General features: G+C 43.7%; 1 protein-coding gene across 6 annotated transcripts; it reads right to left on the bottom strand.

Annotated features, from left to right (window-relative positions):
* Positions 1 to 2,774: 2,774 nt before the first annotated feature.
* LOC147604897 (uncharacterized) lies at positions 2,775 to 22,701 on the bottom strand. Of its 6 annotated transcripts, none has more exons than XR_015265236.1 (3): positions 22,363 to 22,693; positions 22,163 to 22,286; positions 2,775 to 3,148 (listed from the first exon to the last, which is right to left on the bottom strand). XR_015265236.1 is itself a non-coding variant. In XM_086794120.1 (3 exons), the coding sequence occupies exons 1-3, from the start codon at positions 22,615 to 22,617 to the stop codon at positions 21,359 to 21,361; spliced, it is 399 nt and encodes a 132-aa protein (XP_086650246.1). In that variant the 5' UTR covers positions 22,618 to 22,700; the 3' UTR covers positions 21,007 to 21,358. The 6 variants fall into 6 exon arrangements, 5 of the variants coding, with proteins under 5 accessions (XP_086650246.1, XP_086650248.1, XP_086650244.1 ...); XM_086794120.1 differs by lacking the exon at positions 2,775 to 3,148 and adding an exon at positions 21,007 to 21,363 and having other exon boundaries at positions 22,163 to 22,301; positions 22,363 to 22,700; XM_086794122.1 differs by lacking the exon at positions 2,775 to 3,148 and adding an exon at positions 21,344 to 21,363 and having other exon boundaries at positions 22,363 to 22,691.
* Between the last annotated feature and the right edge of the window lie 3,780 nt (positions 22,702 to 26,481).

Below are 26,481 nucleotides of genomic sequence, written 5' to 3'. Positions count from 1 at the left end.
CTAATGGATATCTGGCCCACATAAACTTGCGTACATCTGGATCACTGCCAGGTGTTCTCAACATTGCCAAGTGTTCTCAACACTGCTTTGGCTCTTTGTACACATCAAGTGTAAGTTTATTCAAGATCCCAAACTCCTCATCAAGGCTCTATTCTGAGCCATTAACCCTATCAACAAAGAAATGACCTAATGAAATATTTGACATTATGAATGGCTGATCCACCTTCTCTTTTCCCTTACATGATACATTTGATACATGTGAGCCAAGAACCCTACCAAGTCACACAAATTGCTCCTCAAGGTGCTGTAAAGGTAGAGCTGAACTGCTACTATGGACCTCTCACCCAGGATAGGCTCCATCACATCAACAAGAAAAAGGAGGAGAAACAAGAGGTTAACAATAAAAAACAGATGGCACACATCAAGATAAACGCCCGATAAAAGAAGAGCCAAAGAGACCATAAACCTCCAAACATGTAGACCTCTCTACATGTAGTCCACCTTCAGGATCCAACCGAGGTGGAACAACCTGCTCGCCTTGAGTTAGAGTTTCCTTGGAGAGACCACCTAGTTGTGTGGCAGGCCTTGGTTGACAATCTGGCTAGCCACAATGTTTTATCTTAGGTAGATGCGGACCTCATTACCCACCCCTCACACCATCCGCCGCCGTAGAAACCATCAATATGGTAAACAATTACCAATCCATGGCTGTCGATTGTTTTTGAAGCGGAGTTTTTCATTAGATCTAAACCTACGTCTTGCAAGTTTAATGTGACTGCAGCACGTAAACCCCCACATGTACAATGGGAGAAAGCAACATCCTCGAAAGGGGATGGATCGTGGCTATTGACTACTAAAGCTCCCCTACAAAATGGTTAATGTACCTTTGGTGAATGAGGATATCTCAAACATTTCAATATCACAAGCCTCATCTCGTCAAACCAAACACTAATACACCACTTCCCTCACCTCGATGCATTAGCGGCTACCCCCTCCAGCCCTATTGGAGATCCAAAACCTTGATGATAGAGACAAAGACCACCCACCCAAATGTCAACCTCAATGGACCCTCGAGGAGTACCTAGCTAGCCAAGGCAAGTTCAACGCCCACACAAAGACCTAGTAGTAGCCACCATTTGTTTCGAAGCCTACCTTTGAGCACAAAATTGCCAAGGGAGATGCAAAGATGTGGTACTCTCAACCCGAGCCCTATTGGATCCCAATAAAGCTACCATAAGCCTAAGGCTTCTATAAGGGGAACCCTTTTGTATGGGTCCCAAAAACCTCGACGTCTATAAACGTTCGTACCACAACCCCTTAAGACAAGGATTCAAGCCACGGCCCTAGTACCCAATGCCACCCTTATAGTCGACACTTCAATGGATCAGACAAAACTACTAGAAGCCCAAGGATTCTACAAGGGGAACCCTACATCTGGGTTTCAAGCTCAAAGAAGGGCATGTCAATTACTTTCGTGCACTTTAAGAGGGGTCCAAACATGCAGACAATGTTCCTCAACTTTGCCTATGATGGTGCATGTACAATCACTTAATGGAGTTTGAACAATGCTACCCATGGCATGCAAAATGTGGCTGGTGGTGCTTCATCTGCCCACGTGCAACAAGGCCGGTAGAAATAAGAGCTCAAGCCTTGAACATTTTATGTAGAACTGTTGTATAAAAAGAGAAGGATTATTGTTCACCACCTTTTGGTTAAATAGACTGCCTTGTTGCCTTGTTTGAAGAGAGAAGGATTATTGTTCATAACCTTGGTTTAGCAATAGGCGTTTTGTTTGAAATAGTATTGTCGCTTTATCCATCTTATTAGGATTTTGCAATTTCCTCTTGTAGCTATTTCTCATTTGAATGTTTGTATGATGGCATGGACGGCGTTGCAAACAAGTGCATGATATATTTAGGGTCATGAGCTTCTATGGGCTTTTAGGTGGTCAAACATAGATGAATACATTTGGATGAGGTTTTATTTTAGTTACCTTTTCTCTTGCCTATTCGTTCGGAGTCTAGGGAGATTACGTTGAAGGGTGTTACCATATGCTCTTTTTCATTCCGCCTTATGTTAGTACTGGGTTTAATCCTCTTTCATTTGTTGCTTATGAGCCATTGGTTCTAATTAGGAAATTTATACATCATAGTCACTACTCTTCACTAGTATTCTGGAAAAAGAGATCATAACTACTATTCAGTTACCTCTATCAAAGATTTGCTTCCATTTTTTAAAAAAAAAATAAAAATAAAAATAAAAAAAATCATGAATAAAACTTCTATGGAGTGAAAAACAGGGTTAAGTCGAGATTAAATTGCTGCGGAGTTCACTTGACTCTTCTTCAATATTTGGTTATGGAGAGATAAATTGAGTTCAGACAAACATGAATTTATTCAGGAGGATGTTGATTTGAGCTGTGTAGATGGCTGCATAAATAAGAAGTCATATGCTGGTTTGCATTCTGGAAGCCTCAGCCGGATATTGTCAAGTTGCTAGTAGTGATTTTTTGACTCATTAGAGCTTTAGAAAGAAGTGCTACCCACTGAATTGCCATTCATTGGACAAGCTCCATTTAGCATGCCTGGGGCACTACAGCAACCACGAGTACACACCATACTGTGCTCATCATCATACCAATCACCATATCGCAGCCCTCATGAGATTATTGCTAAATTTGTTTGCTTCAGAAAGTTTGTTGTCTCATGACAACTCCGGTCTAATACTGTGTGTTTTTGTTTCTCAATGCCACACAACCCATGTTTAATTGAGAGTTGTAAGAAAAAAGCACAAATAATTGATTTTTGCAGCCCCCACCTATTTTGACTTAAATCAAACTTACAATCTCGCTTTCACCAAGCATTCATGGCCTCGGAAGATGTCAAACAATATCGAATAAATATCGAAACCACATGAGTAAGAGGTCCAGCATAGCATGAATTATGTTATCCATCAAAGCTGTTACATCTTCTAAATACAAATAAAGATCCTCTCGATCCTCTCCCAAGCCTTATCCTCTCATCCAAGTAAATAATTGCAATTTTGACGCTAGTAGTTTCACCATACTGAAATTCGAATGGCCCAAGCTTCAAGTCAGGAGAATCAAAGGTTACCTTAATCCATCTGCTATCCAAAGCCTCCAGCTTGCCTGAAATATAATTGGGAGGATCTCTCTCTCTCTCTCTCTCTCTCTCTCTCTGCGCGCGTGCGTACACACACGCACGTTCAAGGTTCTGAGTTTGCTTATAATATGAAGGAGAAGGTTGACACAGGATACATGCATGTGAATGTCGAGAGAGCAGAAGCTCAGACCATATTGCAAACGAATGCAACCCAAACACCCCCACCCTCCTACCCAATTTCCCCTCCGATGGGACTAAATATGGTGGTACATCACAATTATTCACACTATGCAGGGACCTGTCGCTCTATCTGGAGATTTTAATGCAGCCAATCAAACTGATTAACGATGCAATTAGATTCCCAAAGATGAAACGTAAGGAAACAGAAGCAGCCAGACTTTCACATGACAGCGAAGATATTACTGATTTTCTTTAGAATTCCTGGTCCACGGTCCTGCATTCAAAGATGACAGTCCCCGCACCGATTTCTATGCACTTTTCAGGTATTGAGGAGCCTTTACTCAACTCTATACCCTCTTACAAAATAATATTTGATTGGTGCCTTGACAGAACCCATTCTTTATACTCAAGTGTGTGGCAATGAAGATCATTTACTATAGGCAGAACCCATTCTTTATACTCAAGTGTGTGACAATGAAGATCATTTACTATAGGCAGTCCCTCATTAACCAGTTTTTGGATTCTAGTGCTTCTCGCGGAGGGTGTTTAAAGATTCTTCACACCCAACCCGACTTTGGCAGAGGCAAGGAATCGGGAGATGTCACCAGTTGGACATGTCCCATTTGGTGGTACCCGTGGACGTAAGCTATTGCTGGAACTGTTCACACCTTAGTAGTGGAAATGTGTTTGGTAGTTAGGGTGTTAGGAATAAAAGTGCTAGGGGTAGTGCATATATGCACACATTAAATAAAGGGTTAGAACCTTAGCCTAGCACACTTATCAGTAAAGTGACAACTACCTACACATCAACACTCGTGCCAGATTGGCATGCTGACTAATGTAGTGTCCATGTTTGTGACAATTTTGACGCGTGCCTTTCTTGTTGGGTGCTTTTGATGCATCACCCTTTTCCTCAGAATCAACCTTAGTGGTCTTCTTGTCACGAAAAGCAAAGGCTGAATTTTTACATTTTCCTTTGCCTTTGTGTCCTTTGTCACAAATGCTTTGTCCTGAAGCATGAGAGATTGCAAATTGGTCCATGTTTGCTCCTAAGGTAACAATTCCACAAGCTCATCAAACATGATGGGTGCACCTCCTCTCAAAGAAAGATTGAGAGAGGTAATAAGATCTAGGAAAGGAGTTCAAGATGGTAGTCACCAATTTCCGGTCATCTATGACTTCATCAATCCGAAGCAGGTGTTCTCTCAAAGCCTTGACATTAGTGAGATGATATGTCATGGAGGCACCTTCATCCATTGACAGAATCTCTAGTTGCCTTTTCAAATACATAACCCTAGCTTCATTTCTGACTTGATACATCCTTTCCAAGGTATCTCAAGCATTCTTTGTTGTCCTGCAAGACTTGATATGCAGAATAATTGTCCTCTTGACAAACAAAGCAATAACAAACATCGCCTGAGCGTCCCTCATATCCCACTGCCTTTGCTTTGCAGTCTCTCTGGCAATATAACCATAGACCTTGGCATCATCACCTAAGACTTATTTTCCAGAGGTCTTTGAATTGTCCAACGGGCCTTGGGACTTCTATGAATACCTTGGACGAGTGTGAGCTAGCATGTACAGTGCACTAACACGTGTTCCTATGTGTTTTGTAGGTGGTAAGTAATATTTGAAACTCCTTTTATGAAGCTTTTGGTGCATCATGTCAGCATCAGTATATCCATACTAATCACTAGGATGTACCAATTGAGAGATGCAACAACCTTTGATTGAGAAACATAACGATCTCTGGGATGTACAGACCCTAGAGCATACCAACCTCTAGATGTGAACCCCATAGTGGCTTGAATGTGTCGATACATCTTTCGCTTGCCGTGCTGCCACTTCTAGTTACATCAAGGCTTTTGTGTACATATTGTATGACGTACAAAGTATGATTTATTGAGATGCCTTGCTTTGTAACATGAATAATGTATGCTATAGTGTGAACTCTATTAAAATGGCCATATCCAAACAATGCAGATAATCCATAGTGGAGTATAATTTTCACTTACAACCCCTAGTAACTTCCACGTGGTATGTGGAGAGAGGTCTCAACACCTTCCAAGGTGGTGCCCCCTTCTTTTGGAAGTTTCACGTGGACCATTAAGGTGGCTGAGTGTTTTTTTTTTTGGGCAAACCGCCACCCAAGACACCTTCGCGGTTTTACACAATTTCAACTGCTGCTTTGTTACACGCAATTGCAACCACCTTGTAATGCAGCTGTATGACCTTCCCGAAGCTCCTCCATTTTTACCCATACTGTTCTCGCCTGTGCTTACTGCATAGAGGGCTTCCTATGGTGTTGCTTCTTCAACCCATGCTTCACAGAAGTTGCTCGTGATCAACAGAAGGCTGCCCAGTCCATGGCTGAGGTCTAAAAGCATGAAGGTGCCTGGGAGTCTGCTAGCAGGCAGGTCAACTCACTAGCAAGATGCACAACCTTCTTGGTTTGTGTTCACACTACCAATAAGTAACATGATTTCTGGTTCATTCATTTCTGTTGTTGGATTGTTGGTAAACAGAGAACCCTACAATTTGTGCTCAGTTTGGGCATTCTTGCCATAAGAGTTATTCAACTTGGCAGCTGGCTAGGTTAAATAATCAAATCCCACAAGCCGATAGGTAGGCATCTTACCAGGAGGAGTTGGGGTGTTACATCCTGAGGACCCTACAAAGTTAACACGACTAACCTAGGGGTGATGATGGATCTGGTTTGCTACCACTATGCGACCAGCAAGCAAGAGCATCGACATGCTCCAATATAGAAGCTTCTTCTGAATGCTTACGAGGAGGGGACAAGGCACTGCGCTGAGGCGATGTCGATCCTGACCTGGCAGCCAAGATAACACACTCGGATACCCCTCAAATCCACTAGAAGAACTCTACTAGGTGCAAAGCCGGGGTAGGGGATGTCACCAACCTGGACATTTCCCAGTCTGAAAAGGGGTCTGGTGGACTCCAGGATGCTTAAATATTTGGAAAGTACAAGCTTTGGGAATGGGGGATTATCCTAGAATACAAAGGACCACACTCCTAAAATTTAGGAGAGTTGCTATTTTTGGCCCGACTCCGATGGAAATTCTGTTCGCGTCATTACATCTGGAATTGAGCAGATACCAAGAGTTGGCAAAGTGCCTATGACAGAATGTCTACCAGTTGGGATATTTTTAGAGGTAAAGATTATGGAAGGACCCATCTCTTAGATTGGGACATGTGGCAAGAAAGTGGACCAAAGTGAGACAAGTGGCCTGACACTTGTTATAAAGTGGATCAAAATGAGACAAGTGGCCTCACACTTGTCACTTCAGCTATTGTGTGGCTCTCCACTTGTCATTGTAGCCTTCTCTTGCCATTTTAGCTCATGGGAGGCCCAAATCTATAAATTGGAGCCCCCTCTCTTCATTAATGGAGGCTCTCTTGCTGCACACTAGCCTCTACCACCGTTGAAGGCTTCTCTAATGATGGCTACTCTCTTTCTCTCTCTCTTGAAGGCTGCCCATGAAGAATACCGGCTGTTGGGGACTGTTTTGGAGGCTTCCATCGCGAAGAAAGACTTAAGGCAAGGGTATTCAATCATTTATTATGATTTCTAGCCATTGTATGTGTTGTACCAGCATTTGTACTTGCTGTACCTGCTGTACCAGCCACCGTACCGGCTGTACCAGCCATTGTACTTGCTGTACCAGCCTCTGTACTTGTTGTACCTGCTGTACCAGCCACCGTACCGGCTGTACCAGCCACCGTACCTGCTGTATCAGCCATTGTACCTGCTGTACCGGCTGAATGGAGAGTTGTACTTGCTGTACTAGCTCTATTGCATGAAGACCCGTGGTTTTTGGGGAAGAATCAGTACCCACACGGAGGTATATGGATTATATTGTTGGCTCGGCATTTCTACAGCCTATGTTCCGGCTTGGTTGCCTTGTGTTGGGCTGTGTTATGGCATTTGTATATGGATAATCCGGCATCTCCCGTGGGGAGAGTAAGGCCCTCAAAGCTTGTACATGATATTATTCTCCTTGGGTAATAAAATACTCCAAGGGGGGGGGTCGGCCCATTCCGGCCTCTATGCAGGCAAGCTCCATTTGCAGCATTTGTGGATGTTTTGTCCAGCTTTATGTTTTATGCAAAGTGATGATGGTTATGTGTTAAGGCTGTGGCCATGTTTAAATGTATTAATATGCATTGATGGTATCAACAAGTGTGTCAAAGGCCCTAGTCCCCCGGGCACCCGCCGCCGCGAGTTTCATTGGTATCAGAGCATAGGCTTTCTTGGAAGCGGAGGCTTCCTTCTATCAATAAGGAAGAGAAAAGATCTCGAGTGGGGACCACACTTACCATCATTGCTATTAAGCATGGCCAGCCACTTCAGAGCCTATGAAGCAAGAGCATGAGCAATAGACAGCTTGGTCTAAGGATTTATGAATTCACAAAATTTATCTTGGAAGTATGGAGTTGGCTTTATGTGCACACGTTTAGCACTCTTTCCATATGGATATTGTGGATTATATTATCAAGCTTACAGGCAAGCTATATGGAGATATATCTCAGGATATGTTAAGGATATGGTGACGAGATATTTCTTTTGGCTTCATGACCAACCTGGCAAAGAAAAGCTAAGTATACTTTGAGTTTGCAAAGTTGGTGCTTTGGCTATTTACTATGAAGTGTTTTTGATGTTCACTAACCCTTGTATAGCTATGCAAGGAGAAAGGTGTTGTTGTTTGCCTTGAGATGGTTTCAGGGAAACATTGTTTATGGCTCCCTTTAATGGGATGAATTCTTTTCATGGCTCCCTTTATTGGGATGGAATATATCTATGGAGATTTCTTTCTTGGACGAGATTTATATAGATATTGGGCTTCACAAGCAATTTCTATGGACGAATCTGTCCGAGTTTATAGAGAAGAAATCTTTGGTTATCTCATGGATATGATGTTTTTATGGATAAAGTCCACCTCTACTCCAAGGTGTGTGGTTTGCACGGAGTATGTGGTAAGAGTTATGGTATACAAGGATTATGGTATACAGGTGTATGGATTCCTGGACTTCTTTTCTAGGGATTTGGATCCATCCTCAGGTTTATGGATTATGTTTATGGCTCCCTTTTACTGGGATGGATTATTCTTTTTGGCTCCCTTTATTTGGGATGCATTGGACTTATGGAACTCATGGTTCACTTACCTTGTGTAGTGTTCTCTTGTCCTACGTGCTCTCTTGAAGATTGTTTCTACCATGTGAGGGTGGAACAATAGAGAGCAGATGGAAGGGAACATGGGCACTTCAAAGGGTAGTGACAAGCACAACATACCCTGTGTAGTGTTCTCTTGTCCTACGTGCTCTCTTGAAGATTGTTTCTACCATGTGTGGGTGGAACAATAGAGAGCAAATGGAAGGGAACATGGGCACTTGAGAGGGTAGTGTGAGTTGGTGGCCGAAATGCCTATAAACTATGTGTAGCAGAAATGCGTATGGAACACCAGGTTATCTATGCCTACCGAGTGATTGTTTTCAGGACTCCTTGTTTAGCCGCCCTGTGTAGTATTTCTCTTGTCCTAAGTGCTCTTCAAGATGTTGCTACCTTGCTTGGTAGAACATAGAGCCAATGGTAGAGAATATGGGCACTGAAGTCGGGCCGGGCGTCAAGGCAGCTCCTTGGTGATCTACATGGATTATGATATCTGGACTTATGGGACTGATTTGTCTTGCCCATTTACTTGGGACATGGATTATGATATCTGGACTTATGGGACTGATTTGTCTTGCCCATTTACTTGGGACATGGATTATGATATCTGGACTTATGGGACTGATTTGTCTCGCCCATTTACTTGGGACATGGATTATGATATCTGGACTTATGGGACTGTTTTGTCTCGCCCATTTAGATTGGGACATGATTATGATATCTGGACTTATGGGACTGTTTTTGTCTCACCCATTTATCTTGGGACATGATTTTGATATTGGTATTATGGAGACTTATTGAGTCTCGCCCATTTCTTTGGGACATGGATTCTTCAATTATATTGGATTTTTTGAGACTGTCTCGTCTCGCCCAATCGATGGGACATGATTATATCTTGAATATATGGCTTGAAGCTTAAAGTTGCGGACAACTTTTAAGAAGTTGGGGAGGATGTCACCAACCTGGACATTTCCCAGTCTGAAAAGGGGTCTGGTGGACTCCAGGATGCTTAAATATTTGGAAAGTACAAGCTTTGGGAATGGGGGATTATCCTAGAATACAAAGGACCACACTCCTAAAATTTAGGAGAGTTGCTATTTTTGGCCCGACTCCGATGGAAATTCTGTTCGCGTCATTACATCTGGAATTGAGCAGATACCAAGAGTTGGCAAAGTGCCTATGACAGAATGTCTACCAGTTGGGATATTTTTAGAGGTAAAGATTATGGAAGGACCCATCTCTTAGATTGGGACATGTGGCAAGAAAGTGGACCAAAGTGAGACAAGTGGCCTGACACTTGTTATAAAGTGGATCAAAATGAGACAAGTGGCCTCACACTTGTCACTTCAGCTATTGTGTGGCTCTCCACTTGTCATTGTAGCCTTCTCTTGCCATTTTAGCTCATGGGAGGCCCAAATCTATAAATTGGAGCCCCCTCTCTTCATTAATGGAGGCTCTCTTGCTGCACACTAGCCTCTACCACCGTTGAAGGCTTCTCTAATGATGGCTACTCTCTTTCTCTCTCTCTTGAAGGCTGCCCATGAAGAATACCGGCTGTTGGGGACTGTTTTGGAGGCTTCCATCGCGAAGAAAGACTTAAGGCAAGGGTATTCAATCATTTATTATGATTTCTAGCCATTGTATGTGTTGTACCAGCATTTGTACTTGCTGTACCTGCTGTACCAGCCACCGTACCGGCTGTACCAGCCATTGTACTTGCTGTACCAGCCTCTGTACTTGTTGTACCTGCTGTACCAGCCACCGTACCGGCTGTACCAGCCACTATACTTGCTGTACCAACCACTGTACTTGCTGTACCAGCTTCTGTACTTGCTGTACCACCTGTACCAGCCACCGTACCGGCTGTACCAGCCACCGTACCTGCTGTATCAGCCATTGTACCTGCTGTACCGGCTGAATGGAGAGTTGTACTTGCTGTACTAGCTCTATTGCATGAAGACCCGTGGTTTTTGGGGAAGAATCAGTACCCACACGGAGGTATATGGATTATATTGTTGGCTCGGCATTTCTACAGCCTATGTTCCGGCTTGGTTGCCTTGTGTTGGGCTGTGTTATGGCATTTGTATATGGATAATCCGGCATCTCCCGTGGGGAGAGTAAGGCCCTCAAAGCTTGTACATGATATTATTCTCCTTGGGTAATAAAATACTCCAAGGGGGGGGGTCGGCCCATTCCGGCCTCTATGCAGGCAAGCTCCATTTGCAGCATTTGTGGATGTTTTGTCCAGCTTTATGTTTTATGCAAAGTGATGATGGTTATGTGTTAAGGCTGTCGCCATGTTTAAATGTATTAATATGCATTGATGGTATCAACAAGTGTGTCAAAGGCCCTAGTCCCCCGGGCACCCGCCGCCGCGAGTTTCGTGACATCCTGGACATTTCCCAGTCTGAAAAGGGGTCTGGTGGACTCCAGGATGCTTAAATATTTGGAAAGTACAAGCTTTGGGAATGGGGGATTATCCTAGAATACAAAGGACCACACTCCTAAAATTTAGGAGAGTTGCTATTTTTGGCCCGACTCCGATGGAAATTCTGTTCGCGTCATTACATCTGGAATTGAGCAGATACCAAGAGTTGGCAAAGTGCCTATGACAGAATGTCTACCAGTTGGGATATTTTTAGAGGTAAAGATTATGGAAGGACCCATCTCTTAGATTGGGACATGTGGCAAGAAAGTGGACCAAAGTGAGACAAGTGGCCTGACACTTGTTATAAAGTGGATCAAAATGAGACAAGTGGCCTCACACTTGTCACTTCAGCTATTGTGTGGCTCTCCACTTGTCATTGTAGCCTTCTCTTGCCATTTTAGCTCATGGGAGGCCCAAATCTATAAATTGGAGCCCCCTCTCTTCATTAATGGAGGCTCTCTTGCTGCACACTAGCCTCTACCACCGTTGAAGGCTTCTCTAATGATGGCTACTCTCTAATGAAGTCAGAGAAGCAAGGAAACAAGGGAAGTGGGCGGTCTATAGAGGAGGAAAAGCTATCATCAAAGATTTTAAAGGTCCACCCTCCTTTTGAAGGACATGAACTTGATACTTATACATATCTAATCACATTAAGCACATGGTGATTTTACCATTGTAACATGTAACTCTCATGAGTCATGAGAGCTTTGAAGTTAGTTTCTTTTTGATCCCACATGCACTTTTCTTTAACCGATACCCCGAAGTGGATTGTAACCAAAGATGTATTCTGATCTGTCCTATAGGTCAGCTTTGGCCTCGACAGGACGTTAATATATCTTTCTTTCTTTCTTTCTTTCTCTCTCTTGAAGGCTGCCCATGAAGAATACCGGCTGTTGGGGACTGTTTTGGAGGCTTCCATCGCGAAGAAATACATGAAGGCAAGGGTATTCAATCATTTATTATGATTTCTAGCCATTGTATGTGCTGTACCAGCATTTGTACTTGCTGTACCTGCTGTATCAGCCACTGTACCTGCTGTACCAGCCATTGTACTTGCTGTACCAGCTTCTGTACTTGCTGTACCACCTGTACCAGCCACCGTACCGGCTGTACCAGCCACCGTACCTGCTGTATCAGCCATTGTACCTGCTGTACCGGCTGAATGGAGAGTTGTACTTGCTGTACTAGCTCTATTGCATGAAGACCCGTGGTTTTTGGGGAAGAATCAGTACCCACACGGAGGTATATGGATTATATTGTTGGCTCGGCATTTCTACAGCCTATGTTCCGGCTTGGTTGCCTTGTGTTGGGCTGTGTTATGGCATTTGTATATGGATAATCCGGCATCTCCCGTGGGGAGAGTAAGGCCCTCAAAGCTTGTACATGATATTATTCTCCTTGGGTAATAAAATACTCCAAGGGGGGGGGTCGGCCCATTCCGGCCTCTATGCAGGCAAGCTCCATTTGCAGCATTTGTGGATGTTTTGTCCAGCTTCCTCAGGATGCTCTACCTACTCCAGTATAACAGTCTCAGGGTTGCTCTCGCAAGCCTTACACCCATGTATATCCCGCACGACCCACGACTGATGGTACAACAAGAGCATATGAAAGCACTCAATGCATCTAAACTATACATCCACTAAGCACTTCCCACATATGTCCCTCTTGATGCTTTACCCACTCTACTTATGGCCATCCTGCAGCAGTAGGCACACTCAGTGATGCATCCATGAACATAATAAAGTACTTGATGTATCATACCAGTATACATGCATCTCATCCTGACACATCGAGAGTATTACCCATGTATTCCCAAGAGTACCCAGATCCAATGGCACCAAAATACAATAATACCTCCGAAAGTGTATAAATACAGGCACAAATAGAGTTCAATCCATATATGAACCAAATCAAACCAACTCTAGGACTGCTTGCAAGACTTATGCCCTTCATAGAGTCTCGAAGTGTTAGCTCAGGTTGGCGCAGACTTTGAGCTCAACCAAAACATGCCATTCCAAAGGAGACCAACTCCACAAATAGCATCACCTCAATATCCAATTGACCAATCCTGTGGTTAGGAGCAGCCAGAACCATATGACAAAGATCAATGTACCAATCCTCCTCAGTCATACCTTAGTTCCAAAGGCAAAAACCATCCATAGTTGCAGTTATAGTTCATGGTGCAGCCGACTGTGAACCATACCCAACTTTACCATCTCATGTGACTAGTACACAATATCATAGAAGTCCCATAAGCAGATGTACTGTCAGCCTCAGTACCTTCAAGTGAATACAAAGATGTCACTAAGCGACTTCCTAGATGAAAACTGAGCCTGTCTGTAACAAGGGAGCGGAGGTGCTACCCCCCTCTTGAGCATCAGGTAATGCTCCAGACCTATGCTCTGCTGAACCTGAATGAGCCGTAACAAGAGTCGGCTCCAACTCAAAGGCTTCAAGATAAAGCTGCAATACCTGAGGTGAATCTGCTAAGTCACTCTCCTCCATCCACTTCGCATCCATCGGTGACCAGTTCTTGAACTTCACAAGATAGCGACAGGAAACTTTACCTTGTACCTTTCTTTCCTTATGTGCCAGTATCTGCTCGGGAATAAGAACCCCATCAAGTTCCTCCACTTCCATCTGAGCCTCATCTCATACATCCTCAGGCACCCAAAACCTGCTTGCACTCCACCCAAGTGGTAAGCACAAGTCCCTAATGAAGCATAGTAGACCACCATTGCTAAACATAGAAAGAAGCTGCCTTCCGAACCCCATGAAGCCTCTGTGAAGATACCACCAGTGACAAAGTGTCAAAAGCCATAGCCTTCAACCCATCTCTTGCACCATAACACTTCAACTGCTTCTTGTTCCTAGCTGACTACTTCCTGTCCTTGGTGTCTTTTCTCCTAAGCTTCATCTTTAGCTTTTGCTCTTTACCTCATATAGGCAAAGACTCATAATCCTGCACTGTCTCTCCTGTACTTCCTTTTCACTTTCCACATGTTGAAGCTTTTGATGTGACCACCACAGGCTCGCCTCCTGGAGAAAGTCGACGATATCCCGGCAATGGAACCATGAAACCGGCCTTGAGAAAATCTAACGGGCGGTGGAACAAACACTCGCACACAAAACGCTTCATCACCCATGGGAACCTTGAAAAGGAAAACAAACAGGGGAAGCTAGAGTGCTCCTGCAAATAGTACAAGGACACCGATTGGCCCCAAAACGCAGTGGCGCCCCTTGCGGTATTTCTTTACTCGATCAAAATTTGAGTACAAAGTACAACTTGTCGAATCCTCTATCGATAGGATCCTTTATAGCTTTCACCGAGGACTTCCAAATAAGAACTCTCATTATCATTGCAAAGCATTCCAAAGAGAAGGCGCACCTGTACAACACCTCCCTACTTGAAAAGGTCTTCTCCATAGCTATCATGGATCCCACAACCCTTTCCTAGACAACAGTAGGGCTGTACCAAACCACATGTCCTTCCTATAGTCACAGCTTGCATGTAACCTCGAGAAAACTAGAACCTGTTCACATGAATCCAAAGACATGCTTTCCACATGAAACCAAAGGCCTGTATCTGATAAACCATAGACCTGTATCCATAAGCCATAGGCTTGTTTCCTCGATACCAAAGTCATGTTTCCTCTCGAAAAACCAATGTCCTGTTCCATGACAAAAATCCGCATATGCACCATCCAATCACGGTGCAAAAAATCTAGAGAGAGAAAGATAGAGGACGTGTCAAGCCATCCCTGAATACACATAAGTCCAAGACGAAGAGCAACACACATCTCTTCCAAGAACATCATCTTGTGCTGCTTAACTTGATCCTCTGTATCCCAATCTCGTAAAATAAAACCTGCTTGTAGAGAGAGAGAGAGAGAGAGAGAAACCCCTTGGCTGTTAGCCCCTCGGTGTCTCCTTCAGCTCGCCTTCTTCCAAGAGAGAGATAGAGTCGTGCTGTCTAACCCAACAGTCGCCTTGAGATGTCTCTGCTGGCTGCTTCCACAGATGAAACCTGCCTGCATCCGCCTGGCTCCTGTTGCTAGCTGCAACCCATATGCGCAGCCACTTGGTCTTCCACACGTGCAGCCTCTACCTGAAACCCGCCTGGCTGCCCGACTGACAACAACCCCTACGCACACCCACCTGGTCGCCTTTTGCTAGCAGTAGCCCATGCGCAGCCACGTGGTCACCTGCCTGGCTGCCCGGCTGGATGCAGTCCGTATGCACAGCCATACGCGGTTGTAGCGCACGCGTAGCAGCGCCTGCCTGGAGCCCATGCATAGCAGCACCTGCCTGGAGCCCAGGCGCAACAGCACCTGCTGTAGACCGTGCACATCAGCACCCGCTGCAGACCAAGTGCTGCAGCACCAACGCTGCTGCAGACCATGCGCAGCAGCGCTTCACCGGTACCACATGTACACGCAGCCGCCTGTTCCACATGTTCGCGTAGCCCCTTGGTAGCCGCCTGTACCACACGGCGACCACACAATGACTCCACACGGTGACACACCTCCAATCCGCCACCCTTCGCCCTTTTTAAAGAGGCGATACGCTTTTCATCAAAAACGCCAAAAGCAACAGCAAAACGCATGCTTTTAAATATATTAATATTATAAGCCTTGTAAGGTTTATTAAACCTTACAAACTTTAAAACTCCTTTTTGTCCCCTTTCACACTTGGGCTGGCCACCATATATGGTTTTCCTTTTCACATCCAAACTGATGCCTTTCACAGTGTCCATCTCGTGCCCGTGCCCACCTGCTTGTTGTCTAGAGGGAAAAACACAGGGTCGTAACATACCCCCCTTTTGAAAAATAGCAAGCGTCCTCGATTGCACTCAATAACACAGTAAGTATCCAAAAGATTCCCCATATGACCAAAGCAATGCCCCTCGAGTGCATCTGGGTGATGAAACAATCATCCTAAACAATAAGGCCACACTGTCACGTCGAAGTGACAAACAACTCTTGCTTGTTCCTTCAGAACCTGTAGCAAAAGTCTAAAACCAAATGGAAACATGTAACCTGTGTTAGCCAAAAACAGAACCATGCATCATTCTACATATGACAAACATATGCATGACACATATATGCATTCGCAAACAATATGCTTCTCAAGATGCTCTACCTACTCCAGTATAACAGTCTCAGGGTTGCTCGCAAGCCTTACACCCATGTATATCTTGCACGACCCACGACTGATGGTACAACAAGAGCATATGAAAGCACTCGATGCATCTAAACTATACATCCACTAAGCACTTCCCACATACGTCCCTCTTGATGCTTTACCCACTCTACTTATGGCCATCCCGTAGGAGGCACACTCAGTGATGCATCCATGAACATAATAAAGTACTTGATGTATCATACCAGTATACATGCATCTCATCCTGACACATCGAGAGTATTACCCATGTATTCCCAAGAGTACCAGGATCCAATGGCACCAAAATACAATAATACCTCCGAAAGTGTATAAATACATGCACAAATAGAGTTCAATCCATATATGAACCAAACCAAACCAACTCTAGGACTGCTTGCAAGACTTATGCCCTTCATAGAGTCTCGAAGTGTTAGCTCAGGTTGGCGCAGACTTTGAGCTCAACCAAAACATGCCATTCCAAAGGAGACCAACTCCACAAATAGCATCATCTCAATATCCAATTGACCGATCTCGTGGTCAAGAACAACCAGAACCATATGACAAAGATCAATGTCCCAATCTTCCTTAGTCATACCTTAGTTCCAAAGGCAAAAACCATCCATAGTTGCAGTTATAGTTCATGGTGCGGCCAACTGTGAACCATACCCAACTTTACCATCTCATGTGACTAGTACACAATATCATAGAAGTCCCATAAGCAGATGTACTGTCAGCCTTAGTACCTTCGAGTGAATACAAAGATGTCACAATAATGGATTGTAACGAGTAGCCACATGCTTTGCACTGTTATAGGCAAACTCGACCATCGGGATTTACTTCTCCCAATCTATGGACTCTCTTGGAGATGTATGCATGAACTAGCTACTAGAAATGTCCAGAAAACGTCGAGTCCCTATCATTGACTATATCAAAAGGCAGTCCATACAACATGCAAAGCTGCTCAAGAAACTATTGCACCAATTTAGTTTCCTTTCACTATCACTTTTGTAGGTAAAAATCGTGTCAACTGCATCAATCTGTCTACCACCACCCAAATGGCATCATGCCATTTGTTGGTCCATGGCATACCTACAATGAAGTCCATGGAAGCACTCTCCCATTTACCTCCTCAGATCTCTAGAGGATGTAATATACGTCTAGCCCTAAGGCGTTGCGCCTTATTCACTTGACATTGACGACACTTAACCACATAGTGCTAAACATATACTTCATCTTAGGCCAATAAAATGTCTGTTTTACTAACTCATAGGTTTGCTATAACTGTGTATGACATTCATACAGGATCCTTTTCCTAATCTCAACATCATCCGGTACACAAACCTTCTCATTCTGGATAAGGAACTGACCACCTGCTACACTTACAGATGGCATGACTCTTGAGTCTCCATCCAATCTATGGAGCTTCCTGCCTGAACCTGGTGCCAATACTGACCAAAATGACTCTCAGTCTTACATAGCTCTCTCAGAGAGTCATAAAGATCAACCCTAATCTCGGTGAAGCTTAAAGAGTTCACTTCCCCAATTCTACTCAAGGCATCCGCCGCTCGATTTAGGCTACCCTTCTGATATTTTATTTCCATATCAAAATCTTGCATTGACTCAACCCACCATGCATTCCTCCCTCTAGATTCATACCAAGGTTTTGCATCCACACTTCGGCTCATGATGAAGGGTAACCCCAATGTCCTTACGTTTGATGAGTTGGTTGTAGTGCTTTTGCAAGAAGAGCAATCTCGGCAAAACCGAACTAGTATCCGTATGGGAGACTAGGCAGTCAAAAAGATAAAGGCAAATCCCTTTCTTACGGCGGCTATAGCCAACAACAGAGTTAACCGAATCTTCTGGAAAGAATGCCGAGAAGAGGAGTGATGAGCCTAAGAAGAAAGGCGAATGCAACTACTGTCAGAAGCTAGGCCATTATACCAATGTATTTGTTGTCTTGCTTATGCTTTTGTGCCTGAGCAACAATGCAATAAGCTGGATAATAAGGTAGTAAAATGTATTTTTGTGGGATACAGCTTAAAAAGCAAAGGGTATAGACTCTACCATCTGGCCACAAAGCCGATTTTGGTGAGTAGAGATGTTGCCTTTGTTGAGAACTCAATTTAGTCCATGCTTTTACGCAAAAAAGTAGCAAAATGTATGCTCACAGGATACCTTTGATACACTCCTACCTTTGTACAATGCCGAGCAACCATATGTGGAGTAAATGAATAACAAGGTGTTGCAAATCAGTCCATACCGGCTGAAAATCAGCTTGAATTTTAGCCCACAGATTAGCCTATTGATGAGGCAATTGTGGATGATGCGGTGGATGAGGAAAGGGAAGCCATACAGACATCCAAAAGTATGCCAAAATGGCTGGTGCAAACATTGTGGGACAACAAATTAGCTACTCCTTTGCCTAGTAGGACATGTGTAGGTTCTCATCATGCATCTTATTCTTTTGTGGATCATGCTCTTATTGCCACTATATGCGCTGAAGAGAAACGTGTTTCCTTTGAGGAAGCACATGAAAATGATCATTGGATGCAGGCTATCCAGGATGAGTACGACTCAATCCTCAAAAATGACACTTGGTATTTAGCAATGGGTAAAAAGGCCATGAGTACGAAGTGGGTTTATAAGTTACACCTAGAGTCATGTCTACACCTATCAAGGGTGTGACCATGAAATCATGCACCAAAGCCCTCTTTTGGATCACAAAACTAACACCACATGCTACCAATGCAACTCTACGATGCATGTCGGTGCCGAAACCGACTATGGCCCTATCAAACGAACAGAGTCAACTCTAAGTGAGTTTGCTAGGTGACTCACTCAGAGATAACATCCTCTGTACTGCAGCAATCAAACAAGACTATGACCTGTTGACCTTCCAGAAGAATACGACACTTGAGGAGTTCACGTGACTCCTCATCCGGGGCTGGAGCCTGGATCACTGGTGGTTGTCATATCCTCAAGGATGGCAGGTAATACGAGGGGAACCCCCTCCTGCTTAGCTTCAAGCTCCCAACTAATAGTCCACACAAATGTGGCTGGTAGGGAAGACTGAGCTGAAGGATCATAAATAACCATTTATGCTATAGAGGCAGGCGTACTCGTGGGAGTGGCTGGCCTCTTAGGGCACTCATGCTTTGGATGCCCCGCAGTGTGATAGAAGCACCACTGCTCCTAACGGTACTGTAGTATCTCTGTAGGGGACAATCTCCTTCTTAAGATGTCATAATCGGCTTTCTGATGGGTCAACTGTGGTTGAGACCCTGAAGACTTAACACCACTAGGTACTTGCCGACTGGGAGGCAGTCTGGGAGGAGCCCTGCCCCTGGGTCTTACTACCTTCCCCATGCCGCCTATTACCTCCACTAGGAGTAGACTTGGGTTGTCTTGCTTGGGCTTGCCATGATTTTACTTCATCTCGATGTTCGGAGCTAGCTGCACGGCACCTACCAATGTCTAGGGATTATTTAGACTCCGGACATTCCACTAAATTTGATGGTCTAGCCCATACAAAAAGGCCCCTAATCTATCCTCATCCGACTTCTGGAGTTGAGGTCCTGATTGGGACCTTGTTTGCATAGCTTAGGACAGGTTGCAAAGCCTGCCGTGGGCCTCGAAACTTGTCCCCTAAATGCACAAGGTATTGTGGAGGCAAGAACCGAGTCTTGAGGTCCCCCACAAACCAAGCCCAATCACAAGCCACCACCACATTGGTCGCTAGATCAACATGTTGGCTCTGCCAATCCTGCCACCATATGCTTGCATCTTCGGAGAGATGCATAGCGACTAACATGACCCCTTCTTGGTTAGTTCTATGAACAACAGCAAAATAGGAAATGAATTGATGAAGCCATGGATGAACAACATTTGCATCATCCTTACCATCTCCATGAGTGCCGGTGATCTCAATGGTTGTGGTGCCGGTTGAACTGCGAGAAGCAAGGCTTTGAACTCCTATTGACGTTGATCAATCATGTTACTAAGGTGGTCGTCCCACTCTTGGCGACACCATCTTCATGGTTGAACTGAAAAGCAAGGCTTTGAGCTCCTGTTGATGTTGATATGCCACTCTTGGCAATGCCGCTCTTCATCCTCCTTGGCCTTCTCGGCCTTTCATTGACTATCGGCTGCGAGGATAGCTCGTAGCCTCTCCATCTCTAAGGCATGCTGTCCTTCGGCCTCCTTTGCCTGGGCTGTGAGGATAGCTTGCAAGCACTCGCCTCGACTGCCAGGAATGCTTGTGCTGCTCCATCTCCATTGCATTTTGGTGCCATTTGTCCTCTAATAATATTGCCAAAAGCTCTTGGAGGTGTATTTGTATCCAGCAGGGTAGGAGAACGTACACGTGAAGGTAATGATCTCTACTTGGAGATGAAAGAATCGGCCTCTTTTTTGTCCTCCCGATCCACGTGAGACTTGGGTTGCAATGTTGGAAGTACTAACTAAAATGTGGACTGCAGCATAGATTGCATCATAGCCATGTAGGTATCCATGGAAGGTGGAACACTCAGAGTGGCTGAGAGTCAAGCCCACAAGATGATGGCTATCACAAGATGATCTCTTAGGCCTCACATCAGCCCTATATATAGACATCCAAAGGGCTAGGGTTGGCACAGGTAGCCTCAAAAGGTGTGCCCTTAAGTCACTTTAGATAGGTGCCCTTTATTACCCCCCCTTTTGGTCCACTATCCCAACCTGGTCCACCTTTGAAGGGTGCCCATGGGCTGTCCACAGCCATGGCCCCAAAAATGACTCTTATTAATCTGCAACATGCAACAGTGAGGCAAAAGAAAACTTTAGCAGTGACAATGAGGTTGAAGCGAGCATGATGTATTGCATTAGAATGCAGGATTTATGTGAGGTTTTGGCAAGCTAGTTGTGAGAAGGGCATCTGTAAATGAGCAAGTACATGGCCGCAGGGGATGTGTGAAGGGGCTAGCTTATAGCACGTCACACAATGAGATGGGGATGTGTGAAGGTCGCACTAGGCTTCTCGCCAACAAGCAACCTCCTTGGCCTGTGTCTCTAGTTGAAGCAACCACGATCTGCACATGACAGTAACATTGGGGGCCAGCCATCACTTTTGGTGTAAGCCCACTACTGTTATCACATAACTGCAAAAAGAAATGTCTGGAGTGCATGCATGAGTTCTGAATGTCAAGACCGTGGTCCAAGGGACTGCTAAAACCAGTGAGCTATCCCAGTAGAATTGAACTCATATGAGACATCTGGAAGAGTTTATGCAGCTTCTAGCTAGCCTGTTACACATAAAGGCATTGCGTAAGCTATTACACACAACTGAAATTGGTATTTTTTGCAGACTGCACATATGGAGAGGAACCTTGATTTTCATAGATAACGACTCAACCACTCACCAAAGAGCAAAACTCTACCCTGTTATCAGGGCTTCCTGGCAGTGCTTGACATAGATCAATCCAAGCGCAAACATTGCACGTGGGTCAGCTGATAACATGGGTCTGAGATGAGGAATTAAATTCTCCTAAAATGTATCACATATTAAGTAAAAACCAAGTTTTCCAAAACTGTCTATGTAGGAAGTAACAAATTCAAAATGCCTATCTTTAAGCACAGAGAGACCAAGACTTGATATGACCGCTTTGAGTGTCTACCAAAAAATACACCAACTCCCCTTTTAACTCGGGTAACATAAGGCTGCAAGCCCACTCTATCCTCTCATATGATTAATTGTTGAAGGTTACATTTCTGCAATCAGAAAGGATCTGTGAAGTGAAGAATGTCCACAAGTCTCCAAGCCAAGACACTTAAGGCTTAAGCAAAAAAGTGTTACTGAAGGCTTCAGCAAAGAGTGTACTAGCATGTTGATTTCAGATAATTCATTCTAAGGTTCTTCTACCCGATTTAAAATCCTGAGTAAATCCTTTCTTCCTCACTCGTGCGTTAGCTTGGATGTTACTCAAGAGTCTGAGAAACGCTACAACCACGACAATCAAAAATTACAACCATGAATTTTACCTTCCAACGTGTGTGTGCCCAGTTTGGAAATCTATTCAGTTGGAAAGAAATGTTTTCTCTCACCTCCAAAAAGCAAAGGGCTTTGAAGGGGTTCCGGCATGCAATGTTGCTCGAGGGTAGCTATGAGCTCTTCCACCTTGCCTCGCTCCTCGCCGCCGAGCAGCGCACCTCTGTCTGTGCCCTCCACCTGCGGAGCAAAAACCTTACACGCTAGTCGTCATTTGTCGAGGAAGTAAGGGGTGCAAAGGATAATGGAAACTTACTAAGGACAAGAGGGTATCTACGAGAGCTTGAGGATTGCTCTCCCTTTGAAGAGGAGTGGCGACTGCGGCTGCGGCTGCGGCCCTAGTTGGACCGTGCTGCTGCTGGGAATTCATACGAGTAGCATGCTTGGTGGTTGGTAGTAAGCAGCTCCTCCTACTTGCACCATCTCGGAGGATGATGCTCAACCTAGGCTGGCTGAGTACAAATCCGTAACTCGTGCTGAGCTTGAGAGGAGACAGCGTCGAGCACTCCATGATGACCTTTGCTTCAAAGGTGCATAGGGCGCATCAAGATGATGTTTGAGATGAGTTGGTCACCTATTAAAAGAGGAGTATAGTGCTATGCTCATGTTCATGTCAAATTGCATCATAAAACTCATATATTTCCTTTGATTGATCTATCAATACTACGATCAACTTTATAGCTGGATCAGTATGTTCCTCCACGTCTTGATGAGAAGGAGCATATGTTGACATTGGAGTGTTGTTGGTTAGAAGATTAAAAAGTTGTAGCAGAAATGAGAGTCCCTTTTCTTCTCACCACCAAACGCTAACGGTGCGTACCTTCTACTGATAGACATGTAGCATGGATCAACCCTTAAGCCTTTTGGAGCTTGGCCTTACACTCTTGCATACTCTTCAATTATGAGTGTTAGCCACTCCGTAGATTAACCATACTCTTTAATTCTGATTGTTGTTGGTAAGAAGATCAAAAAGTTGTAGCAGAAATGACAGTCCCTTTTCTTCTCACCACCAAACTCTAAGGGTGTGTATCTTCTATGGATAAACATGTAGCATGGATCAACCCTTAAGGCTTTTGGAGCTTGGCCTTACACTCTTGCATACTCTTCAATTACAAGTGTTAGCCACTCCGTAGATTAACCATACACTCTTGCATACTCTTCAATTACGAGTGGTAGATTAACATGGTTTTACCTACTTGACCTACTGTAAGGCGCTTTGCCATCTTACTCGTTCTTCAAACGGGCACGTATCTTTTGTAGAACATATAAAAAGCAACCTTACCTTTTGTGCTTAACGTCAAATAGGGAAAGTCTAAGGACTTCGTGTACACATACTTGCTTAAGACTAGTAATAGAGACCAAACCATTTTTAAGTTTGGCCGACCTGCTGGTGTGAAAACTAGTCACTTGAATGTAAGAGTGGTGATAGTGTGGTGTGAGTTTTGAGTTACTTTCCATTTCCTTAGTTAGGTTCATTCCTCTTATTACCTTATTCCCTTGGATTAGGTTATTCTTTGTCCATTCATCTAGATTACAACAGAGACCCGCGAATGCCCAAATTAGAGAGCACCTTGCCAATGGCTTAATAAGGGGAATGACTACATTACCTTGGGTAGAGAGATTTCAGCTAAGCAATTGAAGGATGGGTTTGAGAAACTTCAATGCTTCTTATTGTTGGGGATAGGAGGTCAAAGAAAGCAATGGAACAATAAGAAATGTGCTTGGAGTGCAAATTTATGTGTGATTGATTTGCCTATTAATGGTGTGGCGGCAAGGTTTCTTGGAGTGTAGCCATGGAATGTTCTTTCATGGTGCGGTGGTAGGGTTTCCTGGAGTGGTGCCATGCAATTTTCTTTCATGGTGTGGTGGTAAGGTTTCCTAGAGTGCACCCATGGAATGTTCTTTCAAATGATTGTTGCAAATTTATGTGTGATTGATTTGCCTATTAATGGTGTGGCGGCAAGGTTTCTTGGAGTGTAGCCATGGAATGTTCTTTCATGGTGCGGTGGTAGGGTTTCCTGGAGTGGTGCCATGCAATTTTCTTTCATGGTGTGGTGGTAAGGTTTCCTAGAGTGCACCCATGGAATGTTCTTTCAAATGATTGTTGCACTTATCATTGGATGTGGCATCTATTGTCTATCATGATTTTTTGAAAGGGAGATATTTGGGGTGCAGTCCAAGATTACAAAAGCTCTCTAAGAGGGGAGCCTCCAATGTTGCTACTACGGGTTCATTGCCACATAACTTCATTGACCTTACTAATGAAGTTACCAAGGTCATGGGTGCAATGGATGGGCAAGAATCTACTCACAAAATGTGGATAGTTAGGAGGTATCTTTACAAGAGCCTATACGGAAGAATGACTCACATAGACTATAGTATCAATATGTGCATCAACTAGTTAGTAGGAGACATTCTTTTATAGGTGCACAAAGGGTTTGACAGCCATGCAAATTCATTAGAGGATAATCTGCATAGGAGCATGTGGGCAATTCGTAGAATTAATGGTGAAAGTGAGGTCAAATGCCAAGGATACTTGGAGGACGTAGGGATGAAATGCAATGGTTTGATTGACAAAAGGGGGAGAAAAGAAAAAAATGGGCTTCCTACACCTTTATTCTATGGTAGGATTAATAGACTAGCAAGGATTAAAAGACAAATGGTATGGTTTTGTGGTGATGATGCTTACCACACATGGATCCCTTCCAATATCATCCAGGGCACTCCATCAAAGCTTGCGGAGGAGTGGCCTATTGAAAGAGGTACTTATTTAGGGGGATCAAAGATTACATCCTTGGAGGCTCGCGATTTTTGCCTCATAAAAAATGGAAGACACTCACCCAAAGATCTCAAATGTGGATACAAGGTTGAATCAAAGACCACTCATACGCGTGATGGAGTACTGTAGAATGGAAAAATGTGGTTACTAGGAACATGGACTCAGGAATCAATTCCTCTTTAACAATGAACTGTGAGGTTATTTATGTTAAAGAGGAATCAATTCCTCTTTAACAATGAACTGTGAGGTTATTTATGTTAATGTGGTGATAGACAGAGGAACTTTGGAGTTTTTTATTTCCACAAAGGGCTCTCAAGAGAAAGGAACCCCATATCAGGTCACTATTTCAATGTTTCCATCTCACACATGTGAGGACTTTGTGTGCAAAACTTTGAGTGTGGTAGTGAAAGGTTAGCATCTTTACTACATATGTTTTTGCCATCTAAGATTGGATACAAATAGACATATGTTTTATTAGGTGTCATTGATAAAGTATGAACTATTTTAAGCCTTTTCTTCTATGTATTAGGGGATGTTCCTTTTTGGGTTATTAATGTGACTAAGATGTCCAAATTTAAGATTGGATACAAATAGACATATGTTTTATCAGGTGGGATTGACTAAGTATGAACTATTTTAAGCCTTTTCCTCTATGTATTAGGGGATGTTCCTTTTTAGGTTATTAATGTGACTAAGATGTCCAAATTTAGGGTTACCGACTTATATATCTAGGTGTTGTTTGGGATTTATGTTTTTGAAAAGAAGTAAGTATTGAATTTTGGGACTACATCACTAAGAATATATTGTATGTAGTAGGCCATTGCTCATTGGGATGATCGATGGTTTCCTCCTTGTGGGATGATCGACGAAACTATAGTATCATGAAATGGGATCGATGGTTTCATCCTTGGGGTGATCGAAAGTATATTACCATGAAATGGATACGTCTTTTGTTATTTCTCTTAGCCATCTATCACAGTGATAAACGTTTTTAAAACAAAATTTAATAGTTCATTGTCTACTTACTTGGACACTAAACATAAATGCATATTTTTTCTATTTTTCATGTGAAATTATATGTTTCTCTAAGAAAAGAGAAAAATAGATGATGATATTATTGGGGAGGCCTGGTGGATTGAAGTCCATGTCTCACAGAGGGGGGGGAGAGAGAGAGAGAGAGAGAGAGAGAGAGAGAGAGAGAGAGAGAGAGTGAAAGACCAAAGAGAGATGGTTTGCATGACTCAAAGATGATGATTGATTGATATGTTACTTCGATCATGTATAATTTTTTTTGCAAGCTTGACTCTATTAAACTCACTAGCAAGTGATACATGGCATGGCCATGACATCATTGCTTACATCACACACACACATAATATCTTAGCCCAAGAGGTTGTTCACACTTACAAACATATAAGGATTGCAGAGCTCTGATTCCCAACAAAACCACCCTTTAGAGTGAAGGAGGTGTGACCCAACATGAAAGGAAGAAACTACCTCCCCTCCATCACATCTTGTAAAGGAACAACCTACCTATGTATGTGCACCTCCTGTGCCATCATAGTAGTCTTCCAGTCATGCATATGGATGAAATTG

This window comes from Cibotium barometz, chromosome 60 (assembly GCF_041138505.1).
Source record: "Cibotium barometz isolate CiBa-2024 chromosome 60, ASM4113850v1, whole genome shotgun sequence".
NCBI lineage: Eukaryota > Viridiplantae > Streptophyta > Polypodiopsida > Cyatheales > Cibotiaceae > Cibotium > Cibotium barometz.
The sequence above is the reverse complement of the archived record's forward strand: the minus strand, read 5'-3'. Positions and strand labels throughout refer to the sequence as shown.